Consider the following 26072-nt stretch of genomic DNA (forward strand, 5'->3'; position numbering starts at 1 on the left):
GTGGGTTGTCTTTTGCTTTCTTATTAGTTCCTTCAATCACAAAAGTTTTTAATTTTGATGAAGTTCAAGTTATCTGTCTTATGTTTCTTGTGCTTCACTTTCGGAAGTTTCACAGCTTGAATTTTTATTTATGCTTTTTCATTTTGCTTTTTAATTATTTTTAAATTTAGATTATATATATTTAAGATATACAACATGATATGTATAAACATAATGAAATGCTTACTACAGCTAAGCTAATAAACAAATTTCCAGACATGTCACATTTTGTTTTTCCATTCATCCATTAATGGCCGTTTGGGTCATTTCCAACTTTTGACTGTGAGTGGTGCTGCTGTGAACATTCAAGGACAAGCACTCTACGTTCAGCTATTTGAAATTTTTTTTTTTTTTTAGTATACACCTAAGAGTAGAATTGCTGGGTTCATATTTGTTATGTTTGTTTGTTTTTATCTTTGTTTTTGAAATACATTTTCCCTAGGTGAGAATTCAAGGTTGACTTTTTTCCTCTGTCATATTCAGTACTTGAAAGATGTTGCTCCACTTTCTCCTAGTTTGTCTTGTTTTTGCCAAGAAATGCTCTGTCATCTTTATCGTTGTTCCTGTCTAGGAAATACATCTTATTGTTCTGGTTACTTTAAGATTTTCCTTTCACTAGCTTTAGCCAGTTTGACTATGATGTGACTTGCTGTTGTTCATGTTTCCTGTGCCTGGGTTTGTTCAGACTTCTTTTCTATGTAATGAGTGAGGGAATGAATAGTGTGTGCAAGTCACTCAGTCGTGTCCAACTCTTTGCGACTCCATGGACTATACAGTCCATGGAATTCTCCAGGCTAGAATACTGGAGTGGGTAGCCTTTCTCTTCTCCGGAGGATCTTCTCAACCCAGGTATCGAATCCAAATTTCCCACATTACAGGCAGATTCTTTACCAGCTGAGCCACAAAGGAAGCTTTCTATGTAATAAGATCATCAAACATTTGCAAATTTGATGATTTCTCTGTAACATGATCATCAGATTTGGACATGTTTCATCCATTATTTTCCCAAATATTTTTTTCTATCCTTTTCTCTCTTTTCCCTTTGGAGACTCTATTGCACATATATTTGCCTGCTTGAGGTTGTCCTACAATAGAACAAATGATGTTCTGTTCTTTCTTTCTTATTTTTTTTTTTTTTGCCTTTTCTTTTGAATAGTTTATCTTACTAAGTCTTCAAGTGCAGTAATATTTTCTTCTCTAATATGTAATCTGCTGTTAATCCAGTCCACTGTGTTTCATTTCACATATTTCAGTTTTCATTTGTAGAAGTTCAGTTTGGATCTTTTTTTGTATTTTCCAGCTTTTTATTTAAGCTTTTTTTTTCCAAGATTTAATTTCTTGGGCATATGAAATACAGTTTAAATAATTACTGTATAAGATACCCTTATCTAGTAATTATATTATTGTGTCATTTATTGATTGATTTATCTCATTACATTTCATATTGTCCTGCTTCTCTGCATGCCTGCTAATTTTTTAATGGATACCAGACATTGTGAATTTTATCTTACAGCTAAATATTTTGGAATTTCTTTAAGTTTCTGTAAGCTTTTTTCTCAGAAACATGATTATGTTTCTTAGAAAATGTTTGATTCTTTCAAGTCTTGCTGTTAAGCTTTTATAAAAGCAAAGAAGGGTTCATCTTAAGGCTAATTTTTCCCCCACTGATGAGACCAAAGTCTTTTGAGTACAAAGTGTATGTGTGTGCTCAGTCATATCCAACTCTTTGCAACACCATGGACTGTAGCCCACCAGCCTCCTCTGTCCGGGATTTTCCAGGCAAGAATACTGGAGTGGGTTGCTGTTTCCTCCTCCAGGGGATCTTCCTGACCCTGGGATTGAACCCACATCTCCTTCATTGGCAGGTAGATTTTTTAACACTGCACCACATGGGAAGCCAGTTGAGTACTATACCCTATGTTTTATGAATCAGTAGAATCCTTGTTTTGGCTGTTGGGATAGTAGTGTCCCTGGCCTGTGTGATCCTCAGAGATTGTCCTTTTATCTTTTCATTGGTTCTGTCTCAGTGTCTGGTAGGTCCTTTACACACGCGAACTGTTCAGTGCTCAAGTGAATATGCAGATTTTGTGTTCATTCTCTACACAGCTCTCTTTTATTCACTACTCTGCCAGGTGAACTATAACCACCTTGAGTTCCTTTTCTCGCAACAGCTGCTCGATTCAGGGGGTTTGGCAGACTCTGCCTTGGTTCGCCCTCCCTACACCTCCCTGCACCCCCTCTCTGTGCAGGAAAAGGGGGCACTTGTAGGAGTGGGCTCACGTTGCTTCCTGTGTCCCAGGGATCCTTACATCCTTCACTGCTTGACGCCCAGTGTCTTCAGACCGATACTTCGTTAGCTGGTCCAGGGCAAACGAGAAAAAGGTTAATTGGTTTCCTTTTTTGTGTGTATATATATGCCCACCTAACTCCCAAGAAACCACCAAGTTAGTTACGAGTGTTGATGTTATTAAACAGTAGAAAATCTAGGCTAAATTTTAAAGCATGACATTTTACCACCCCCAAGAACTAGTCTTCATTCACCACCGTAAACCCTGATTCTTTGCTTTGTAGTCATTCAGTAAATATTTATCAAACACCCTCTTTGTTCAACCACTGATGAACCAAAGGAGCACATGGTCTTGCCTCTTAGTGTGCACAGCCTCGTTCACTCAGGCCTTGTTTTCTTCTGTAAGCACTTACATATTTATCTGTTATAGCTAACTTAATTTTGGAAAACTGACTTTGAAAAGAACGTGCACAATCTCAAGTGACCACATGGCAAGATTTAGTTGCCTGCATAGTTAGAATAAAGCAGATCTATATGTACTAACTATAAGAGACATTCATGCAGTCTTGATAAATTTTTTTAAAGGAAGATTGCAGAATATTATATATTATGTTCCTCTATTTGGATTTGTGTGTGTGTGTGTGTGTGTGTGTAAAGGGTGAGGTTGTATTTCTGTTAAAGCCTAGAGAAAAAGTTTAGAAGATATAAGGCACACAAATACCAGTATGCATGCATTCTTGTTGTCGTTGTTCAGTTGCCAAGTTATGTCCGACTACAACCCCTTGAACTACAGCATGCCAGGCTTCCCTGGCCTTCACCATGTCTCGGGGTTTGTTCAAACTCATGTCCACTGAGTCAGTGATGCCTTCCAACCATCTCATCCTCTGCCACACCCTTCTCCTTTTGCCCTGAGTCTTTCCCAGCACCAGGGTCTTTTCCAATGAGTCAGTTCTTTGCATCAGGCAGCCAAAGTATTGGAGCTTCAACTTCAGCATGAGTCCTTCCAATGAACATTCAGGGTTGATTTCCTTTAGGATTGACTGGTTTGATCTCTTTGCTGTCCAAGGGACTCTCAAAGAGTCTTTTCCAACATCACAGTTCGAAAGCAGTGCTTCGGCACTCAAGCTTCTTTATGGTCCAACTCTCACATCCATACATAACTACTGGAAAAGCCATAGCTTTGAGTATACAGACCTTTGTTGACAAAGTGATGTCTCTGCTTTTAAATACGCTGTCTAGGTTTGTCATAGTTTTTCATCCAAGGAGCAAGCATCTTTTAATTTCATGACTGCAGTCACTGTCTGTAGTGATTTTCATTATGAATATAAAATAAACTTTATTTGGGTAAACTTAAAATCACAGAATTAACAGAGTGTATACCAACATCTAAGTTCCCTTCCCACAGATAAGTGAGCTTAGACCTAGCATAGAAGGTCTGGATGTACCACAGATAGGCCTGTGATAGAGATCCCAAAACACTGTGCATATTTAAAGTGAAAGAGGATAATAGGAAGGACTTCCCTTATGGTCCAGTGGCTAAGACTCCCAATGCAGGGGTCCTGGGGTTCGATCCCTGGTAGGGGAACTAGATCCCATGTGCCACAACTAAGAGTTCACATGCTGCAACTAAAGACCCTGCATGCTGCAGCTGAGACATGGTGCAGCCAAATAATAAATTAAAAAAAAAAAAAAAAAAAGAGGGTAGGGAACATCTCTGACTGTGTCCCAGTGGAAGAGGGAGAGTTACTGTTCCTATCAGCCTGTTCTAGTGGAAGAGGATGTGAACCTGCAGGACCACCCGTGTTTGTCTCTCTAACATCAAGCAGTGCTTACCACTAGGACTGGGAATAGAAGTGAGGAACAACTAATTGTTATTGCATGCATTTTTTAATTGTTTTGATTCATTTCAACTCATATAAGATTTTTTAAAGGCATAGATTTGATGATCAATATCTTTTCTAACTCATAATAGGTATGAAGAAAATGTTGACCCATTAGATAGATCATTGACCTAACCCATCCACCAAACATAGGTAGCTTTATAAAGATTATAAAGATAAGTAGCAAAATCCTATCTTTTAAATGTATCTATAAACAAAGATTACATTCCAGCAATATTCTTTGTACCCAAAATTTCATTGCCTAGTGTGTACATACATATACATGAAGACCCATACATACATGCTTCAGTATTCTTATGCTACATGCATGGAGACATTTGGAATGATGCACACCAAAAGGTGTCATTGATGTTGGTTCTTATTGTGGAAAAGCCACTGAGGCTCCAGGATGGAAGAGAGTCTTTCAGTTAATATTCCCTCTCTGAGGTTTGAATTACTTACTATGTGTGTGTGATACCCGCTCTCTCTCTCTCTCCGCCTTTCTTCCTCACTGCCTCCATTTCTTTACCAAGAACAAGTATATTAAAGAAATATGGAAGTGTTAGAGAATATCAGAAAAGGGATTTGCTATAGGAAAAATTCAGAGCACGTACAAATGTAATGTGGGATTTTGAAACATTAATACTGAGAAAAGGAAATAGGAAGGGTGTCTAAAGTCTGCCCAGATAAGGAAAAATTATGTAGCAGAAAGAGTTTTTACTTGATGGAGTCTTTGTAATACTTGCCAGTATGTTTTCGTGTCTACCAGTGACCTTAGGAAACATGATTTCCACAAACATAATAAATGTATGTATCTACATGAGAAGAACATTTGCTTCTGTCCTCTTGAGTACCTGACTTGAGAAATTGGGAGGGTTGTTCCACCAGCATTCTGGTTGAGCCCAGGCTGTAGGAAGGAGTCTGTAGTACACACGACTCCTAGAGCCCCACCTCAGCATTTTAAAGGAGGAGATTCACATGCCAACCCCAGCCCTAAAACTACACAGTCAACCTTTCCCACCATATTTCTAAGACTCCACTAATATGAAAGGAAAAAAAAGAAGTTCCACTATTTTTTGTATCACTGAAGAGTCAAAGGGCTTCCCAGGTGGCTCAGTGGTAAAGAATCTGCCTGCAGTGCAGGAGAAATGGGTTCGATCCCTGGGTCAGGAATATCCCCCGGAGAGGAAATGGCAACCCATTCCAGTATTCTTGCCTGAAAACTTCCATGGACAGAGGAGCCTGGAGGACTGCAGGCCGTGGGGTTGCAAACAGTCCATGGGGGAGTAACTGAGCATGCATGCCAAAAGTCAAAAGTAGATGATGCTGCCAGTTAAACTGTGATCCAGTGCTTTATTATCACTTCAATTTTTCTTCTGATTTTACACATTCTTTTAGACTTTAGACAATGATTTTACACAATTCTGTTTCTGCGCTTTTCTTCTAACACAAACTTTGTTTTAGTGGTGAATCACATTATCATCTTTCTGAAGACATTTTTATGGCAGTTAAAACTCAACCAATGAAGGATTAGCCAGAACTCAATTGAAACTACAATGTAAACAACTAAGACCAGATTTGTTGACGTGCAAGCAGAGCCAATAGTGATTCTAAGATGTATCTCAGTTTCATAGAAAAGATGAAAACTAATTTGATTTATTGAGTCCCTTTGCTTCCTAAGGTGTTTTCCTGAGTTTGTTGATACTTAAAATTCTTTCATAAAGACTAGTGCTTTTATTTCACCAGTAGAAATGCAGAGCTTAGAAAGTAAACATTTGGATGAAGTACTATGTTGCTTACAATTTTTTCACAGTTTTTAAAGGTTTATTCCATTTATAGTTAATAATATATTGGTTATATTCCCTGTATTTTACGGTATCTCCTCATAGCTTCTTTATTTTTTACATACTAGTTTGTACCTGCTAATCCCTACTCTCCCTTTCCCTCTCCCTGATGGTAACCACTACTTTGTTCTCTGTATCTATGAGTCTGTCTTCTTTTAGTTATATTCATTAGTTTGTTTTATTTTTTGGATTCCACATACAAGTGATGGCATATAGTATTTGTCTTCCTCTGACTTATTTCACTTAGCATCAATAGCCTCTAAATCCGTTCATGTTGTTGCACGTGGCAAAATGTTCTTTTTATGGCTGAGTAGTATTCCATTGTATGTATGTACCACTTCGTTTTTTCTCTCTCTCTCCTATTTTTTAATTGGAGGATAGTTGCTTTACAATATTATGTTGGCTTCTGCCATACGTCAACATGAGTCAGCCGCAGGTATACATATGTCCTCTCAAATACAGTTTAATTCATCAGTCCATCAAAAGTCTTCCACCCAAAACTCTCCTCTAGGCTGTAGATCATTATTTACTGTTTTAAAATGTCCATCTCCTCCCAGAAAATGTCCAGATTCTTTAGCATGGCCAATTCTTTAGCATGGCCATAGAAGCCCGATTTAGTCCTAACCTATTTGTCATCCTTATCTTGTGTTATCTTTTTCTCCCCACATCCTTGTTGCATCCACCTCCCCCACCAAATAACCTGTCCTTTGCTCCTGCTGCACCCACTTTGTTACCCTCCTACTTTGCAGTCTCCTGCATTTCCTTTTGTTTCTCTGTTCCATCAATGTCAACAAACCCCAGAGTTCTGTCACTGTTCTTCTTACTAAGATGTGCATCTTACCTCATCTTGTTTTATGGCTTCAGCATGAAGTAGCCCTTTTTCACTAAGCCAGTTGTATATGTTTAAATATATATAGTCATAATTCAAACAGTGCAGAAGGGGAATTCAGCAAGTACCAAGTCCTCCCTACTCACTTCACCCCGTCTCTGAACATCTCTCTCCTAAGTGTCCTGCTTCAGTGGCACTGACTTGGTACAATCTCTTTATCGCTCGTCTGAATTATTTTAGTAACCATCTGCTTCACCGTCCTGTTTTCTTTAAGCCCTCCACCTTGTTGCCAGAGTGCTGTTTCTAAATATAAATCTGTTTTTCTTTCTTTCACAGACAGAGTCGTCTGTTTCCTAAGAATAATGATATATAAAAGTGTCCATTATCCAAGCCTTGCCTGCCTACCCACCCAGTTCCCTCTTATATTACACACACACACACACACACACACACACACACACACATACACACACACACACACCATGCTCCCCCCATACATAACTACTTGTGAGTCGTCTGTTTCCTAAGAATAATGATATATAAAAGTGTCCATTATATGTATAATAAGAGGGAACCAGTTCCCTCTTATATTACACACACACGCACACACGCACACACACACACACACACACACGCACACCATGCTCCCCCCATACATAACTACTTGTGCTTTACTTGTAATTCTCCAAGCGTTCCATGCTATTTTATGTCACCATGCTTTTGCACATTCTGGTCTCTGCCCAGCATACCCTTGTCTACATCACAGATACATGTCTTTCAAAATCAGTTTCAAGTATCACCTATTCTTTTAAGCCTCTTCTGAACCCCAAGTAAAAGTGACTTATATATCCCCATCATGCCATATACACCTCTCTCTCTCTCTCTCATATATATACACCTATATATGTGCACACACCCACACATTCATATAATTAGTGACCTGGCTGTTTGTAAGCTGTAATATATGTTTTTATTGGTCTGAGTATTTCCACCATTTAGTACAGTTCTTATTTCTAGTAGGTAGTAAATAGATATTTGTTGAAGGATTAGTTTCCAGTTTTGATGGGACAAAGTATGCTTTTTGTTATATACTGAACCAGAGCTGAGTATATATATCATCTCTACCCACCACCACCGTGAAAAAAAATGCTCCATTTGCATGGGATCAGTAGAATCATCAAAACCTTTATTAAAAACACTGTGGAGTTTTTTCTTTTGCCTTGTTTTATTTTAGGGTGAAATGGCTATAAAACTAAGAGCTGAGTAATAAAAAGGTATAATAAAGGTTAGAACATCTTACATGTCTGTAGCATTTAAATCATATCTTGCTATATTCATTTGCCATTAGATTATGAAAACCATGGGCTTTCAGGTGGGACAGACTGACTTAATCTGTCTCTAGGCAAGTTATTTAAACCTCAATTTTTTGATGTGTAAGGTAGGAGTAATAATACTATATCCATGTTTGCCCTAACAATTTGAGATAACCCAATCTAAAATAAGCACCTAGCACATTGACATGTTAAATCACTCAGTAAATGCTGACAGTTTAGCTATTTGTTTATTTGGTTTTTATCCTTTATATCATTTATTTTTCTCCTGGCCATAGTATTGATGAAATAAATATTTTATTAATAAAGATAGCATGTTTTAAAAGAAATAGTAGTTCCATCATTGGAGTACATTATGCTTATTTTGCCTGTATGAAAATATTCAGAATGAACTATCTGAATGAATTTTAACAGAATATAATAAGATTTCTTAATGATAATATAAGTAATTTCTATAAAGAAATGCATGGTACTAAAACTGCAAATCTAAAGAGTAGTAAGTTGCTCTTAATTGAAAAAGTATATTTAATTTCATACAGACATAGCATTTTAGGAGCAGTATGCAAAACTGCATACTTTAAAATTAATAAAAACTTCAGAATAACCAGAACTTTTATGTTTAGAGGACATGAATTACTGATAAAAATTCAACTAATTTGTTGAATCATTGTATAGAAAAGCAAGAGTTAAACAGTAATAATATATAATAAGATAATTAACAGCACCAATAACATAGTCTTTATTAGAAATTTTAAGTAGATACTTTTATAAAATCAAAATTGTTTTGTGAATAAATAATAATAATGGCTAGCAATATCAAAGAAGAATGAAAGAATCAGAAAAATGACTCAGATGCAAAGTCTGTCCAGTTCACTCAGGTTCCTGGTGAATATGGTATTTGTCTTAGTAACATACTGCAAACTGTAACATATGATCCCTCCACTCCTCAGATCTAAAAGATCTGATCTAAAAAGATCACTTTTCGCCAAGTGATCAAATTCTCAGTCAACTGGCTCCAAAATTGACCTGCAGCAGATTTGGGTTTGGACTTATTTGAATATAAACTTGATCCTTTTTAATTAAAGATATAACTACCACATGGACAAATAACTTTTATCTTTTTTTGACCGTGACCTATAGTAAGAAGTGCATCTTAATATCATCCCAGTATGTACATATGTATGTATATTTGCTTGTGTGTGTGTGAATATATAGGGGTGTGTGTGTGTGTGTATCTGAAATGATTTTCCAAACACAGTGACTACCCTTACCACATTCTATTAGTTCCTATTCTGTTCTGTTTCTTTTTTCTTTTAATACTGTTTGCAGCCACAGTGTGAAGATACTCATCTGGACAGGCATGTAACACATTTTTTCTCCTTAAGTCAGCCTTCTCGAGAAATCAGTTTAGGGGTTAAAAAGAGAGGAAAGGTGGAGAAGTAAAAATGAGTAAAGTATGTTAGAGAAATAGAGAGTCATCTGGTGTGACTATAATATAAAAATTTGTAAGCTTCCCAGTTGTATGTATCTATTATCTTCAGGAGCAATGCTAATCTAATCTATCATTTTGAATTAATAGTGTAATGGTGAAGCAGTTGTTATACTTTTCTGTATTTTTGTTCTTTTTCAATCAGTTTTTTCAATTTTTTCAGCATTGCCCCTTGAACAGTCTTGAACAGATTCACTGTGGTTTCTTCCATTGGTTGGAATTAATACCATTTACAGATGTGAGTAATTTCAGTCTGTAACTTTTCCTCCAAATTATTTAGAATACGTATGTATGACTGTGAATCAGAGAACCCCATTATTTACCTTCTTTATCAAGCCTTTGTCTTCCCAGAAAGGCAGCCCTCTAATTCCAGGGTGATTCCTTTCTTAAATCTTGTTATAAACTTTATTGAGTTTTTCAAAGGCCTCATATTCATGTTTTAACATTTTTATCACTAAATTGCAGATATTATTCCTGACAAACTCCCAACAAATAGCAGGATTTTACATTATAGAAACTATGTTACTTTTCCCCCCCAAAAAATGTGTTTCCTTATGGCTCTTCACAACAGGAAGGACTATGTTAGAAAAATCTATAAAGGTAATGTTACTATAAAGTGTTTTAATCTATTCCATGCCATTCAACCAAGCATAAGAAATAAACTATTTTAGTAAATGACTTTGTCAAGTGTTAGATAGTATTGATATGAAATTGTCTGCCAGCAAATATGTATTGAACTCCAACTGTGTGCCGGGCATTGTTCTAAGCCCTGGGACTAATCAGTGGAGAAGACAGACAAAAATGCCTGCCCTTGCCCTTTGGAGCTTTTGTTCTACTGAGCGGAGAAACAAGAATTTTTTGCAAGTAAAAGATATACTCAAGTTATATAATAGAAGTTAGAACTCAAGTTATATAATGGAAAGTAAAGCAGTAAAGAAGATAGTGACTATGACTGCCTATAGTTACAGCCAAATGGGCACACAGAAGACATAAAATGAGAGCCATGGTTCTCATGTATCTTCTGAAAGTGGCCAAAGCAGCAGGGTAACCATCACAGAGTCTAAGTCCCGCGTCAACAGGGGTGCCCAGGTAGAAGCAGTCAGATGTTTTTAGCATGGGAGAATGGCTGTGAAGCAGATTTCTTTGTGGTAAATTGGTCACATTTCTTCACTACTTGTATATGTGCCTATGCATGCACGCTTCTAGGCCACATTCTTTATTTGGGGGAAAGTAAGGAAAAAGGAATTTTTTTTTTTTTTTTTCTTAAAAATATGGAACGCTTCACGAATTTGCGTGTCATCCTTGCGCAGGGGCCATGCTAATCTTCTCTGTATCATTCCAATTTTAGTATATGTGCTGCCGAAGCGAGCACAGGAAAAAGGAATTATCTGTCCACATTCTGGGCTGGTCTGACATTATATTGCTTTCTTTTCGTTATTGAGAGCTAATAATGAATACTGGCAAAACGCATGATACCAGAGCCAGACTCACTGGGTGCAGTCCTCATTTTTGGTAATTTACTAGCTGTATAAAGTTGGATCAGTTGTTTAACCCTTCTGTGTCTCACTGTCCTCATTTGTAAAATACAAAGTTCCAAGTAAACTGTTTAATTGAAATTTGATCAGAGTGGATTACTTTTGGTTTTTAAGACAGATTATGTTTTGTAACATTTAATACAGGGGGAAAAAAAAACAAAAGCAAGGGAGAAGAAAAAGTAACTTTTAAAGCAGAGACAGTCTGAATAGACTACATACTATCATACTGTGTTTCCAAACGTATGACACTCTGGAAAAGGGGAATTTTATGAAGACAGTAAAAAGATCAGTGGTTGCCAGGGATTAGAAGGGATGAACAGACAGAACTGCAGGGGTTATTAGGGCAGTGAAACTATTCTTTATGATGTAAACAGTGGATACATGGGATTACAGTCAGTCCTCCATATCCACAGATTCCACATTCATGGATTGAATTCAACCAACTGTGAATCAAAAATACTTGGGAAAATAAAATCCAGAAAGTTCTGAAGAGCAGAACTTGAATTTGCTGACACTAGCAACTATTTCCATAATATAATTGCATATATAATTACATAGTATAATCATATTAGGTATTATAAGTAATCTAGATATATTTTAAAGTATACAAGAGCATATGTGTAGGTTATGTGCAAAGACTATGCCATCATATTTTCTGTAACAAACTTGAGCATCCTTGGACGTGAGCCTCCATGGGGGATCCTGGAGACAGTTCCCTGTGGATTCCAAGGGACAAACGTACATTTGTCAAAACCTGTAGAATATACATCGCCAAGAGTGAACCCTTGGTGATTTAACCTGTGGACTTTGAGTGATAATGATGTGTCAGTGTGGGTTCATTAATTGTAACAAATGGTGATGGCTGTGGGGTTGGGGGCAGGCAGAGAGTATCTGGGACTCTGTACTTTTGCTTAATCTTGCCGAACCTCAAACCGCTTTAACAAAAATCTTTAAAAAGTAAAAAGGAAGAAAGAAAAGAAAACAAACATGAAAGAGAATGAAATCTGAGAACCACAGAGAAAAGACAGGAGAAGAGGAAAGGAAGGAGTGGGGAAGATGTCAGTGACTCACTTCCTGTGAAGGTATCCTGGCCACCTTTTTCACTTGTGCGATTTGTCAGTCCTTAAGCTGTTTTTGTTGATAGCAGAAAAATACCCCCTCGAAAGTAATATTGTCTAGAGAAAAATGAACAGAACTTACTTTTTGGTAATGTTAAAGAATTTGGGAGGGACAGAGATTTCTGTGTGTCTGTGTGCATTTCATGTTGGTGTGTCACCCCTCGTGAAGTTAGTGTTACATATTTTATGGATGCACAATATGTAGTGTAACTGGACATGCGGATAATTGTTGATGGGTGATAGTTTCGTAAAGACTTAAAGTTGTTGGAACAGCAAGCAGTGTTCATGGGTGTCACATGACAGAGTCAAAACAATACCAGAAATTGCCTTTAACATATATAAATTATTATTATTGTCATTATCTTATTTTTTGAGGTTCCAGTGCAGAATTATATAGAAATTAACATTTTATTTTAGTACTGATAAACATATTTACCCTGTGCAGGGCTGATTCACTACATGAACAAAACATTAACTTTAATTGTAGTGCATCTCTGTGTCTAAATTTGCCACAGGCTTAAACCAAGATGTCTTTGTTATAGTTCATTATGGAAAAAAATTCAATCACATGGATCCAGGACAATATACTAGAATTTGTTCTTTAATCCATCTTTTTAAAGGCTCACAATACCAGATCATATGAGTATGTGTATGAGTGTGTGTGTATGTGTGTGTGTGCGTGCACATGCCAAATGCCAGCCACCACTGAAGTAAGGAAAAGCAATGATTTATTTATAAATTATATCCTGTTTACATATCAAACAGGTATAGTAACTGTTTAAACTCTTTCCCTTACTGGTGTGCTTTTATAAATTCATAAATGGCTATAATTTTTTCTTTCAAGAGCTATTACAAATCACATTGTAAATCCCTCCTCCCCCATCAGCATTGTTGTACAAGTGAACCACATTAAAATGAATTTCTCAGGGTAGCTTTGAGGGGGAAAGAAATTTAAAGCACTTGAACTTGAAAATTCCATTCTCTGACGCTAATCACCGGCTCTTCCAGCTCTCCCAGTTCTTCCCACCCTGCCAGTCTTTTCATTTCCACCACATCTGTGCTTTATTTGTACTCATAAACTCTTTGCATTTCCAATCTGTCAAACCGCTTGGCTCCACGTGGCCTCCTAACACAGCCTGGGACCTTATCAGTCATCTAAACACTACATTCACTGAGCACTCTCTGAGGCTTTGTTGCCAGATTCATCCATCACGCTTTCCTTGATATTCCCACCTTTAGCCTAATATCTTATAATCAGGTAGTTACTCCATCAATATATAATGAAAGGGAGGAGAGGAGAGAAAATTCTTTGATACAGTGTTAATGTACTGAAAATTTCTTGTGGAAATGTGTTATTTTTTGCTGATTGCAAGTGTAACAAATTCATGTTGTTGTACATAAACAGGGTCCACATACCTGTAACCCAGTATTTTTGTTTTTCTATATCTATATCCTGTTTCCCTTTATCTTTATTGAAGGCCACTTCCACTCCCGCAAACCATCCATTCCATCATACAGCTTTCCTTATTACAGTTAGATCATCTGAATTTATTTTCCTTGAGCCTTTTTCACCCAGGGATTTTTTAGTATATCTTCACTTACTCTTTTCTTCTGTGATCTCTCTTCAAAAAAATGAGCTCTGTGTGTGTCCGTGTGTGTGTGCACGTGCGTGCGTACACTCAGGCACAATTTATGCGTGTTAATGTAAATAACTTTCAAAACTTAACCCCTCTCTCTCTTCTTCGTTCCTTCTGCTCTCTCTCAACCTTTCTTCAGCTTTGTCCTTCCTCAGTGATCACCAATGACTTCCTGATTGTCAGTGTTTTCTTCTCAGTCCCTTACTCTATCAGTGGCATGACATTATGGATATTACAGACATTACTGAAATTCTATCCTCACTTTGCTTTACAGCACCATTTTCCCTCATACAGCTCTTTAGTCTTCTGAACTGATACCTTCTTTTTCTTCCAGACCTGAAATGTAGGTGTCGCTTTCGTGTTCTTACACCTCAGTAGTGATTCTCAAATTTTAGTTGAGTGTAAAAATTACCAAAGATTTTTGTTGAAAATGTAGGTTTCTAGATCCTACCCTCAAAGATTATGATTAGGCAGGTCTAGAATGAGGCCCAGGAGTCTGCATTTTTTTTTTTTTAATTTTTTATTAGTTGGAGGCTAATTACTTCACAACATTTCAGTGGGTTTTGTCATACATTGATATGAATCAGCCATAGATTTACACGTATTCCCCATCCCGATCCCCCCTCCCACCTCCCTCAGGAGTCTGCATTTTTAACAATTTGCATTCTTATGACTCTAATAAAAGTGATTCGGGGCCACAGTTTGAAAAAAATAATCCTCTGCAGCCCTATGTACTCCTGTGACCTCAGTCATCACTTCCAGGCTGATTATATCCAAATATTTTAAAATCCTACTCATGAATTTCTCCTTATTCTGTGGACCGTATTTCTGGACCATACTCAGGACCAGAGCAGGGCTGATAATCACACCTACTTTTAGTTATTAAAATAATAAAATGTTTGGAGAAACACTTGTAAGCAGCTGTTGCCCTCAGCCCACAAGTGTCATTCTACCACTACGGTCCTGTCTATCCTGGTGCCTCTCCTCAGGTCTTCTGGACCTCCCCACTTTTCAGCAACAAAAAAGTAACACCTGGAACCACAGAGTTTCTACAGGTTCCTGCCCCAGTGCAAAGGCTAGCATCCTAATTGGTTCAGTTGTATCCATTAAATATTAATATTACCCCTGTTGTAGGTGATGATGTCATTAACTATATGGGGCACAGGAGAAGAAGCTAGTTTTAGTGGGGAAGATAGTAAATTCAGCATATAAGATAGTTTATGTGCAGTACTCTTAAACCTACTGAAATAGTTGGATGGAGTGACCTGTAATAAGTTCAAAAATCACAAGAGCTGTGCTTTCCACATTTGACTAATCATCAGAATCTAAGGCCTAACCCTGAGAAATTTTGATTCATCAGAATTGGGGCAGGACCCAGAAATGAGTTTTGCAACGTTTCCCGCAGTGGTTCTGATGGTTAGGTGGATATGAGGACCCCTGGTTTGGCCTGAGGACACAGAGAAGTAGAACCAAAGTGTTTCCCCTGTTGGACCTCAGATAGGCATTTCCATCCCATGGCATGGTCAGAAAGACCAGGCAGCAGATGTGGGTTTTTCAGCACAGCTAATACCACGACCAGAAAGTATCACATGTATGTGTTTTATACACAGGAAGCAACTCAGTGCTGCATTCCATTCAACAGAATGCATTTTGTCCCTCTTAAGAAAGAGTTCCATTTCTAGGAGTTTCTTTGAAAATAAATTCCACAAGGAAATCAATCCCTGTTAGGAAAAACATAACAAACTGTAGTCACCTTCTTATGTCTTTTAAATTTAAGAGAACATATATACTTATATTATAATCAGTTGTTGCTTTTCTCTGAATCATATGTACAGTTTATTGAAACAAAAGAGAAATAACAATTCTATAAAATGTTGTATCATGAGTTTAGTACTGAGTCATTCGTTACGTACATGATTCCTGAGTCACTAATTACTAAGGCTTTCCTATAAGGAAAAGATTACTAACAATAGGCAAAGTGAGTGATTGTGAAACTTTTTGAATATAAATGATTATAGTTACAAAAAGATTGTTTTAAAACTGTATTGGAGAAATTAAATTCTGTTGTTACATTAATATCAAAAATAGATATTAACATCAGCTTTCATTGAATTCCCTGAGGAATTAAATCTGGGGATTTAAAAACTTATAAAGAAGCATTCTTAAAATTTACAGCATTATAGAAGTTTTATTATCTATAGAGAAAGAAGTTTGTTGGTTGCTTAGTAGAGATACATTTTGAAAGTAAGGTTTTTGGTCCTCAATTTTGTTTATAATACTGAAACCTAATATATGTAATTGCTGTAATGAGAAAAAACAAAGTGAAATAATTGAGGTTAATGACCGCTGTTACATTTTTTTCTGTAAATGCCCTTAGTTCTCCCATGTCCCGCCCACCCCTACTCCCCACCCCCAGCTATTCTGCACTTGGAAACACAAAACAACTTGTCAGTTCAGTTTATTCAGTTAGGGTCAGTTCTGTGAAAACAAAGTCAAGGCAATTGTTTGATTTAATTGACTAGTGAAACTGGTTATACAGGTAAGTGGAAGTTAGTTTTATTTTTGTCCAGCTGCATATTTGAATGTTCATAAAATAACTTAGCAGAATAATAAGATTCCAGTGACATTGTAATAGATTTTAAAGAATGATTACCAAAGCAAGGGGAAAGGGCTCTAAAACCCAAACTATAGAAAATATTCATGGTATTTTTTTTCTTTGTGGCTCTACTTACACTATAATGAATTGTGTCCAAAAAAAAAAAAGAAGTCTTCTTTTCTTTCACTATTCATATCCTGTCCTTTGAGGAATTTTTTTCCTAGGTGATACTTAATATAACCTTAAAAAAATGTCCAGTATAACTTAGGTGAATCATTTACATAACTTTTATAAAGTGGACCTCAAACTGTATGCTGATGGCCTTTAAGAGTCAGCCAGCCAGCTCTGGGCTTCACTTTCTTCCTCACCCACCTGAACCTCATGGTTGATCATTTTCACAATGAATGTTTCTGCCCTTGATTCTTTGTGCCTTCCTCTCTACCTTCCACTGTCCACACCCTGCTGTTCTCTACACCTTCAACTTTGAGGCTGCTAGTCGCTCATTATTTTTTTTTCCCTGTGAGAGGAGAACCAAAAAAAGTGCAGTGCTAAAATAAATGATATGTTTCCATCTTAATTCGGAAAAAAAAAAGTGTAGATCTTGTAAATGTAGTTTATTTGAGAAGGAAATATAAATCCTTTCTTGTCCTAGAACAGCAGCAAATCTTCAGCCTCAGTGAAACCTGTTAGAATTTATAAAGGAAAGAGGAAAAAAAATTTCATATAAAAAGCTAGAATTTTACTGTCAAAGAACATCTAAGGAATTTTATAATTTTTTTGTTCTGCATAATAAAATACTCCCTGACCCCTTCATCCTTATAATAATAGATATCCACCACTTTTATTCTAATTGTTCAGTTTTTACGTATCCAGCTTTATAATTCCTTTTTCAAGAACTTATTATGTACCAAAGTAGTGGCCTCCTCATACTGACAGCGCTGTTTAGTCCTGTTCTAGCATACATTTTATATTTGCTTAGGAGAAGAAAAGTAAACACAAAGAAATAAAAAAAACTAAGGTTGGTTGATTACATAAATGATAAAATCCTTTAGAAAGATCTTTGGTCTTATATATCAAGAACATAACATTTGCACCCCTTTAATATTGGTGCTTCTGTTATGGAAAAAAAAATTTTTAAGTATTAAGGAAAAATTTTATCTACAGTATAAAATCATTTGTTTTAGCATTATTTATTACTAGTCAAAAATTGATGACAGCCTAAATGTTTGCTAGTATAAGCAATGCAATTAAGTTGTGACTCATTGGCTTACTAGACAGTTTTATAAGCATTAAAAATATAAATTAAGGTCCTCCCAACAGCCTGGAAGAATGAGTATAATATAAGATAAAGTGAAAAAGGATGATATAAAATTGTACACAGTACACTAACTTTGAACAATCTGAAAATACTTAGGAATGAATTTGATCAAAGGGGAGAGAGACATGTACACTAGAAACTACAAAACATTCCTGAAAGAAGTTAAGGAAGGCATCCCTGGCTAATACATAAGATGATTTAAGATTGTTTTTTGTGTGTTTGTTTGGTTGGCTTGGTTGTTTTTTCTTTTCATTTTTTAAATTGAAGTATTGTTGAATTACAACTTTGTATAAGTTTGAGATATAGAACATAGTGATTCACAGTTTTTTAAGATTATACTCCATCTATAGTTATTGTACAATATTGACTATATTCCCTGTGCTATATAGTACATCCTTGTAGCTTTTTTTTTTTTCCTTTTTGGCCATGCTGCATGGCCTGTGAGATCTTAGTTCCCTGACCAGGGATTGAACTCGGGCCCTTGGCAATAAGAGTGCAGAGGCATGACCACTGGACTGCCAGGGAATTCCCGCTTCTTTTATACATACTAGTTTGTACCTCCCCTACCCCTATACTCCCCTACCCTCTCTTCCCTCTCCGCACAGATAAACCACTAGTTTGTTTTCTATGTCTGTGAGTCTGTTTCTTTTTTTGTTATATTTACTAGTTTGTTGTATTCTTTAGATTCCACAGATAAGTGATAACATTACAGTGTTTGTCTTTCTATCTGACTTACTTCACTAAGCATAATATCCTCTAAGTCCATCAATGTTGTTGCAAATGGCAGAATTTCATTTTTTATGACTGAGTAATATTCCGTGTGTGTGTGTGTGTGTAGTTATTGTTTAGTCGTTAAGTCCTATTCGACGCCTTTGGTACCCCATGGACTGTAGCCTGCCAGGCTCGTCTGTCCATGAGAATTCCCAGGCAAGACTACTGGAGTGGGATGCCATTTCCTACTCCAGGGGATCTTCCCAACCCCAGAGATCAAGCCCATGTCTTCTGCATTGGCAGGTGGTTCTTTACCACTGAGCCACCTGGGAAGCCACCACATCTTCTTGATCCATTCATCTGTTAATGGACTTGCTTCTATATCTTGGCTATTTTGAGTAATTTCTGCTATGAGTATTGGGGTGCATGTATCTCTATCTTTTCCATAGAAGGAGAGGAGAACCAAAAAATATTGCAGTGCTAAAATAAATGATATGTTTAGAGGAGTGGGATTGCTGGATCATCTAATAACTCTAGTTTTAGTTTTTAGAAGAACTGCAATACTGTTTTCCATAGTGTCTGCACCAATTTATATTCCCACCAGCAGTGTTCAAGGGTTCTCTTTTCTCCACATCTTGCCAACATTTGTTATTTGTGGTCTTTTTGATGATGGCCATTCTGATAGGTGTCAGGTGACAACTTACTGTGATTTTGATTTACATTTCTCCAGTGACTGGTGATGTTGAGCATCTTTTCATCTACCTGTTAGCTATCTGTATGTAGAAGATTTAATATAGTTAAGATAACAGTACTACTCAAAATGACTGACAGATTCAGAGCAGTCCCTATCAAAATCCCAAAGGTATGTTTTGCTGAAACAGAAAAGCCCATATAAAAATGCATGTGGAATTTCAAGTGACCTCGAATAGCCAAAGCAGCCTTGAAAATGAAAAACAAAGATAGAAGGACTCATACTTTAGATTTTAAAACTTATTGTGAAGCTACAGTAATCAAAAGAGTGTTATGCTGGCATAAGGACAGACATACAAGACTGATGGAATAGAGTTGAGAGCCCAGAAGTAAATCTCACATATATGGTTTTTTAGTAAGGATGCCAGGACCACTCAATGGAGAAAATACAGTCCTTTTAACAAACGGTACTGGTAAAATTGGATATCAACGTGTAAAAGATTGAAATTGAACCCATGTCTTACACTGCATATAAAAATTAACTCAAATTGAATCAAATATGTTAAATTTCAAAAATAAAGGCATAAAACAAATAGAAGAAAACATAGGAGAAAATCTTATGACCTTGGAATCGGCAGTGTTTTCTTTAAAATGACACCAAAAGAATGAGCAACAAAAAAAAATAAGTATTGTTGATGTCATCAAAATTAAAAACTTTTGTGATCAAAGGTCAGTATCAAGATGGTGAAAAGACAACCTACAGAATAGGAGAAAATATTTGAAATTCATGTAGCTAATTAAGGATTTAATATCCAGAATATATAAAGAACTCATATGACTCAACAGCAAAAAAAAAAAAGCCTAACTAAAATATGGGCAAAAGGTATGAATAGACGTTTCTCCAAAGAGGATATACAAATGGCCAGTACATACATAAAATAACTGTGCTGGAGAGGATCTGGAGAAATTGGAACCAAGTGCATTGCTGGTAGGAATGTAAAATGATACGGTCACTTTGAAAAACAGTTGGCAGTTCCTCAAAAAGTTAAATATAGAATTATCATGTGACCTAGCAATTCCACTCCTCTCCTAGGTAGATGGCCAAAGGAACTGAAAACTGGGGCTCAAACAGATATTTGTACACCATAACATTAGTCACAATAGCCAAAAAGTGGAAACAGTGCAAGCATCCACTGGCAGATGAATGAATAAACAAAATATGCTCTAAATATACATTGGAATATTATTTGGCCATAAAAAGGAATGTGGTGCAACATAGATAAACCTTGAATACGTTAGAATTAAATGAATTAAACAGATGCAACATGACAAATATCATATGATTCCACTTATATGAGGTATCTAGAATGGACAAATTCACATAGAAAGAATAGGATTTCTGGGAACTAGGGAGTTAAGGGGAGCGTTTTTACTTAATCTGTACAGAGTTTCTGTTTGGGTTGATGAAAACGTGCTAGAAATAGATACTAGTGATGCTTACCTATTGTGAATGTACTTAATGCCATTGAATTGTACACTGTAAAATGCACAAAATCATAAATTTTATGTTTACATTTTAAACATGATTGTTTAAATCCTATTTTCAGTTCAGTTCAGTCGCTCAGTCCTGTCCGACTCTTTGCAGCCCCGTGAACCACAGCAAGCCAGGCCTCCCTGTCCATCACCAACTCCCGGAGTCCACCCAAACCCATGTCCGTTGAGTCGGTGATGCCATCCAGCCATCTCATCCTCTGTCGTCCCCTTCTCCTCCTGCCCTCAATCTTTCCCAGCACCAGGGTCTTTTCAAATGAGTCAACTCTTCGTATGAGGTGGCCAAAGTATTGGAGTTTCAGCTTCAGCATCATTCCTTCCAATGAACACCCAGGACTGATCTCCTTTAGGATGGACTGGTTGGATCTCCTTGCAGTCCAAGGGACTCTCAAGAGTCTTCTCCAACACCACAGTTCAAAAGCATCAATTCTTCGGCACTCAGCTTTCTTCATAGTCCAACTCTCACATCCATACATGACCCCTAGAAAAACCATAGCCTTTACCAGACAGACCTTTGTTGGCAAAGTAATGTCTCTGCTTTTTAATATGCTGTCTAGGTTGGTCATACCTTTCCTTCCAAGGAGTAAGCATCTTTTAATTTCATGGCTGCAATCACCATCTGCAGTGATTTTGGAGCCCAGAAAAATAAAGTCAGCCACTGTTTCCACTGTCTCCCCATCTATTTGCCATGAAGTGATGGGACCAGATGCCATGATCTTAGTTTTCTGAATGTTGAGCTTTAAGCCAACTTTTTCCCTCTCGTCTGTCACCCTCATCAAGAGGCTGTTTAGTTCTTCTTCACTTTCTGCCATAATATAGTTATTTAGGTGCATAAATTATACATAGTGGTTTAGGTATGTAAGTAAAGATGAGAAGGAATATGAAAGCAGGAAAAATTACTGAATTATAAGTGATTGTGTTATTTGGGGGTTTCTGGGTGGCTTAGATGGTAAAGAACCTGCCCAAAATGCAGGAGACCCAGCCAGGTTCAATCCCTGGGTTGGGAAGATCCCCTGGAGAAGGGAATGACAACCCACTCCCGTATTCTTTCCTGGAGAATTCCATTGAGTTTTGCAACAATGGAGTTGCAAAGAGTTGGACATGACTGAGTGACTAACACTTTCACTATATTATTTTGAGTAGAAATAAAGTTCAAATAAATGATTTTCATTGTAGCTAATGGATATTCATTAAAAGATAAATTTTATATTACATGTTGTCTCAGACAAACAAACAGTAAGAAAATTTATGTGACTCATGCCCCAAATTGGTAAGACTAAATATTTTATTTAAAATGTTTCTTTCCTATTTACATGGTCTTTATTTTTATTTTAAAGAATAGTATGTTGGTTAGTAATTTTTAAAACTTTCAAATTTACACAGGAAGAGCTTTTCAGAGTAATTCATCTAAGGGAGAGCTGGTGGTGTCTGTGCTAGAGCGTTTTGAACAGTTTCAGTTTCTTATAAAATTGTCTGGATTTTAATGAAACTTTTTTTTTCTTTAGCTTGACAGGGCCAATTCTCTGTTAAACCAGACGCAACAACCTTACAGGTATCTCATTGAATCAGTGCGTCAGAGAGATTCTAAGATTGATTCCCTGAAGAAGTGTATTACCGAACTCGAAAAAGATGTCAGGTAACCATCTACAAATCTTGTATTTGAGTAATAAAATGTTATTATTATTTATTTGGATAATAAAGGCATTGTGAGCATAATACTCCTGTAGTTGAGTTGAGGTTGGAAATTGGGAAGAAAAAAGGTACATGACGAAGGTGGTCTTAAATGTGATGTGTTCGATTTCTCTTAGAAAAGCTAAGTCACATCCCATTAAGGTATTCACATTGCACCAGATAAATCAGAAGTCTTACCCCGAAAGTAGCAATGCTACTCTGATTGACAAAGCACTGCTCCCACCCCAGGGCACACAACAGCCAACCTATGCTGTCCTTGTTCCCGAGAATTCTTCAGTGGGATGGGCCACTTGTGGAGTCAGAACGACTTTTTAAACAGATAAAATGTACACATTTACTTAGATTCCTGTTGACTTTGCCAAGGAATTTAGGCTTTTCTGCCTCTGACCTTTTACATAAAGTAAACCATAAATTACCTCAATGTAAATAAATTCCTTTCACGTCCTTAGTTGAAATTGTTTTCTTACATGACACCTTATCAAAACTTGCTCCACTGAATAATTATTCAGATTCTTTACCTGTTCATCTAATGAGATCATTTTAATCTTTTTAAATTACAGTAGAATAATGATATTATGTAAAGAAAGATGTTTTAACTCATGAATGCTTCGTTAGTTGGCTTAATTATCATTAGATTTTTTAATTATTTAGAATAAATAATTAGATAAATTATTAACCAATTTATAAAAGTATAAGCAAAGAATTAGACGAGAAAGAAAATTCTTAAATTAAGTAATTAGAAAAGGTAGTTTATTTTAAAATATAATTATTGGAGAAGATAACTATTAAATTTAGGTTTCCCAAGATATGTAACCAAAAATATAAAACTACTGATAATTAACTCCATATAAGGACCACATGCTAACTGTTTGCACCACTGGAGCTCTCTGATAACTAACTCGAAAGTGTGAATGTTGTTTTTGATGAATCAGAATAATTATCTTTTCCTCTCTTTTCTACCCCACCAAAAACTTGGCTTAGAATTTTATTCTTGATCATAATTTTTCAATAATATAATAAAGTAATTTTAAATCACATTGATGTTTTAAATGTCAACATAGATAATTTATTTCTAGATTAATTTTAAAGTTAAAATATTCATAACCAGCATTATTAAATTAATTCAATGAATTAACTAAACCGTCCTATAAATAGCTATTGGGAGCAATAGAAATTAGGTCTTATCATTCACTGGACACTTGGTTATTCTAGGGAAATTGAGGAAAGAGCCCCAAAGAGAATTTTTTCTTTACATATTATAGAAATTTGTTATATTTGAAATTTTGTATAGAGTTTTGTTTTACCTTTGTAATTTTGGAGCAGGGATGTATAAAAAGCCCTGTGGGAAATTTGCCTCTTTCAGAATTACCTTCAAGTAAATTTGTTTGAATATTTATTTTACTAAGAATTAGGATAGCTAAAAATTTTTATTATAAGGAAAAATATAGCTAGCTGCAGGAGAAAATTATAATGATGAACAAATTCAGCCCTAGAGAAATTTAGCTATTTGTTATCTAAGAACATACTAGTTTTGTGATAGGGCCAAAATATGAATCCAGATCTGTCTGCTTTCTAATTCCATAATCTTCACCTTTATGTTATACTGCCTCCCTATGTTCTAATCTGAATAAGAGCTAATTTTTCATTAATATAATTAAGAGAAGCAAAAAAACAAAAAATAGTGTAGAATAGCAGTTAAAAGGAGAGCTTTTCATGAGTTGATAATCGTTGAAACTGAGTGACAGATACATGTGGGCCTATTAAATTTTCTCTCTTGAAATATTTCATAATGAAGTTACTTTTCAAAAAACAGATTTAAAAGGGAGGAGGACAAGGACAAATCCAGCTCCGTCCTTAGTTTTGAATTAGAGCAAATCAATTAAAGTCTCTGAACTTCATCCAGTAAAACTTCCTATCATTATAAAATATCACCTTTCTGCAGTGTCCAGTATGATAGCCACCAGCTACATGTAGCTATTGAGCATATGGTAAGTGTTACTGAGGAACTAAATTTTCAATTTTATTTTAATTAAATTAATGTTAATTTTCATTGCCAGTTTTGGCTAGCTGGTGGCTGTAGTATTGGACACGGTAGCCAGTTTCCTCATCTGTGAAATGAGGGAGGCACCCACAGCACCTAATTCACATATAGTTATTCTGACACTAAGTGATACAACCTTTGTAACATATATAGCACTGTTCCTACGCTTAAAATGCTCAATAAATGTTTGATATTATTAGTATTGTCTTATTTTTAGCATATTTTTATGTTGAAAATTATCTGTCAAATGAGAAATAACATTTCTCAAAATGTGCTGAATCTTGACAAAAATTTGTTTAGTTGCTAAGTCAGGTCCGACTGTTTTGCTACCCTATGGACCGTAGCCTGCCAGGCTCCTCTGTCTGTGAGATTTCCCAGGCAAGAATACTGGAGTGGATTGCCATTTCTTTCTCCATGACAAAAATTAGGACTCCCTTAATAACAGCAACAGGAAGTAATCATAAGAGCTATGCCAATTATGGAATTAAACAAACAAAAAAAATTTTATGTGCTAAACATCTGAGACCTTTAAAGCTGTGTTTCATAAATTTATTATATACTATTTTAGTAGACTCTGAACTAATATTTCACAGGATATGAAGTCTTGCTCTTCATTGAAGCAACTGTCTTCTAATGTGAAGAGTTATAGTGCTTTCAGCATTTTAATTATGGCTTTCAAGATGCTGTAGATGTACCCTGATGTCATGGAGGAAAAGACGCCATACAATACGCAGCCCAATCAGCAAGTCAGACACAGCAGGTTAGGTCACATTCTGTCTACCATCACGTTGACTCTGAGCCAGTGGCATTTCAAATAGAGTAGAATTATCCTGGGCTTCAAGTACACATCAGCCAGGGTTTTTTTCCTCATGGTAAATGCATCTGTAAAAATATAGATATTAATGTGAACATCAAAGGGTAATTGTGAAAATTAAATGAAGTAGCATATAAAAAGCAAAAGCTCCCGGCACACAGGAGAAACTCAGTAAATGTTACCTCCCTTCCTCTTGTCCTTCATTAATTCAGAATTTAAGCATTCAGTGACCCATCCAAAAAGATGACTAAGTGATTATGTTCCTTGAAAATTCCTGTTTGTTTTTGCTGGGTGTGGATTTTAATTGTAAAGAATATTTACATAGACTGATTAATTTGTAAATATTTCTCTAGCTTATACAATATAACCTTCTTTAAAGAACTAAATATTATTTTATCACTTTTCTACAAAATAAGGCAGTATCACTATATCACACCCACAACTTGCCAGTTTAGCTATTGATACAATTTATTCAGTGCCTAGAAAGGTTAGAGTAAATATGCACTAAAATGAGATTGTGATAAACATGTTAATAGCTAACACTTGAGATATCACTATTCACTGTCATTAAAGAAATACTCTGTTCTAAAAGCAGTACTTTTAACAATCCTCCACCAATCCACAAGAGAGTCTGAGTTATATAGGTTTGATCTATAGGTCAGGACTGAAT

The 26072-nt window shown here is 36.1% G+C and overlaps 1 protein-coding gene and 1 non-coding gene across 6 annotated transcripts in view; one reads left to right on the forward strand and one right to left on the reverse strand.

Annotated features, from left to right (window-relative positions):
- PIBF1 (progesterone immunomodulatory binding factor 1) overlaps positions 1-26072 on the forward strand; it is a 222445-nt gene that overhangs the window by 159703 nt on the left and 36670 nt on the right. For all 5 annotated transcript variants that reach the window (XM_043891786.1, XM_043891787.1, XM_043891788.1 and 2 more), the window contains one exon: positions 22361-22491. In XM_043891786.1, the coding sequence (XP_043747721.1) occupies positions 22361-22491 (131 nt within the window). The remainder of the gene's footprint in view (positions 1-22360; positions 22492-26072) is intronic.
- Positions 10965-11071, reverse strand: LOC122687181. The gene has a single exon (XR_006339073.1). It is a non-coding gene; the product is annotated as a U6 spliceosomal RNA (small nuclear RNA).

Source organism: Cervus elaphus, chromosome 30 (genome assembly GCF_910594005.1).
Source record: "Cervus elaphus chromosome 30, mCerEla1.1, whole genome shotgun sequence".
NCBI lineage: Eukaryota > Metazoa > Chordata > Mammalia > Artiodactyla > Cervidae > Cervus > Cervus elaphus.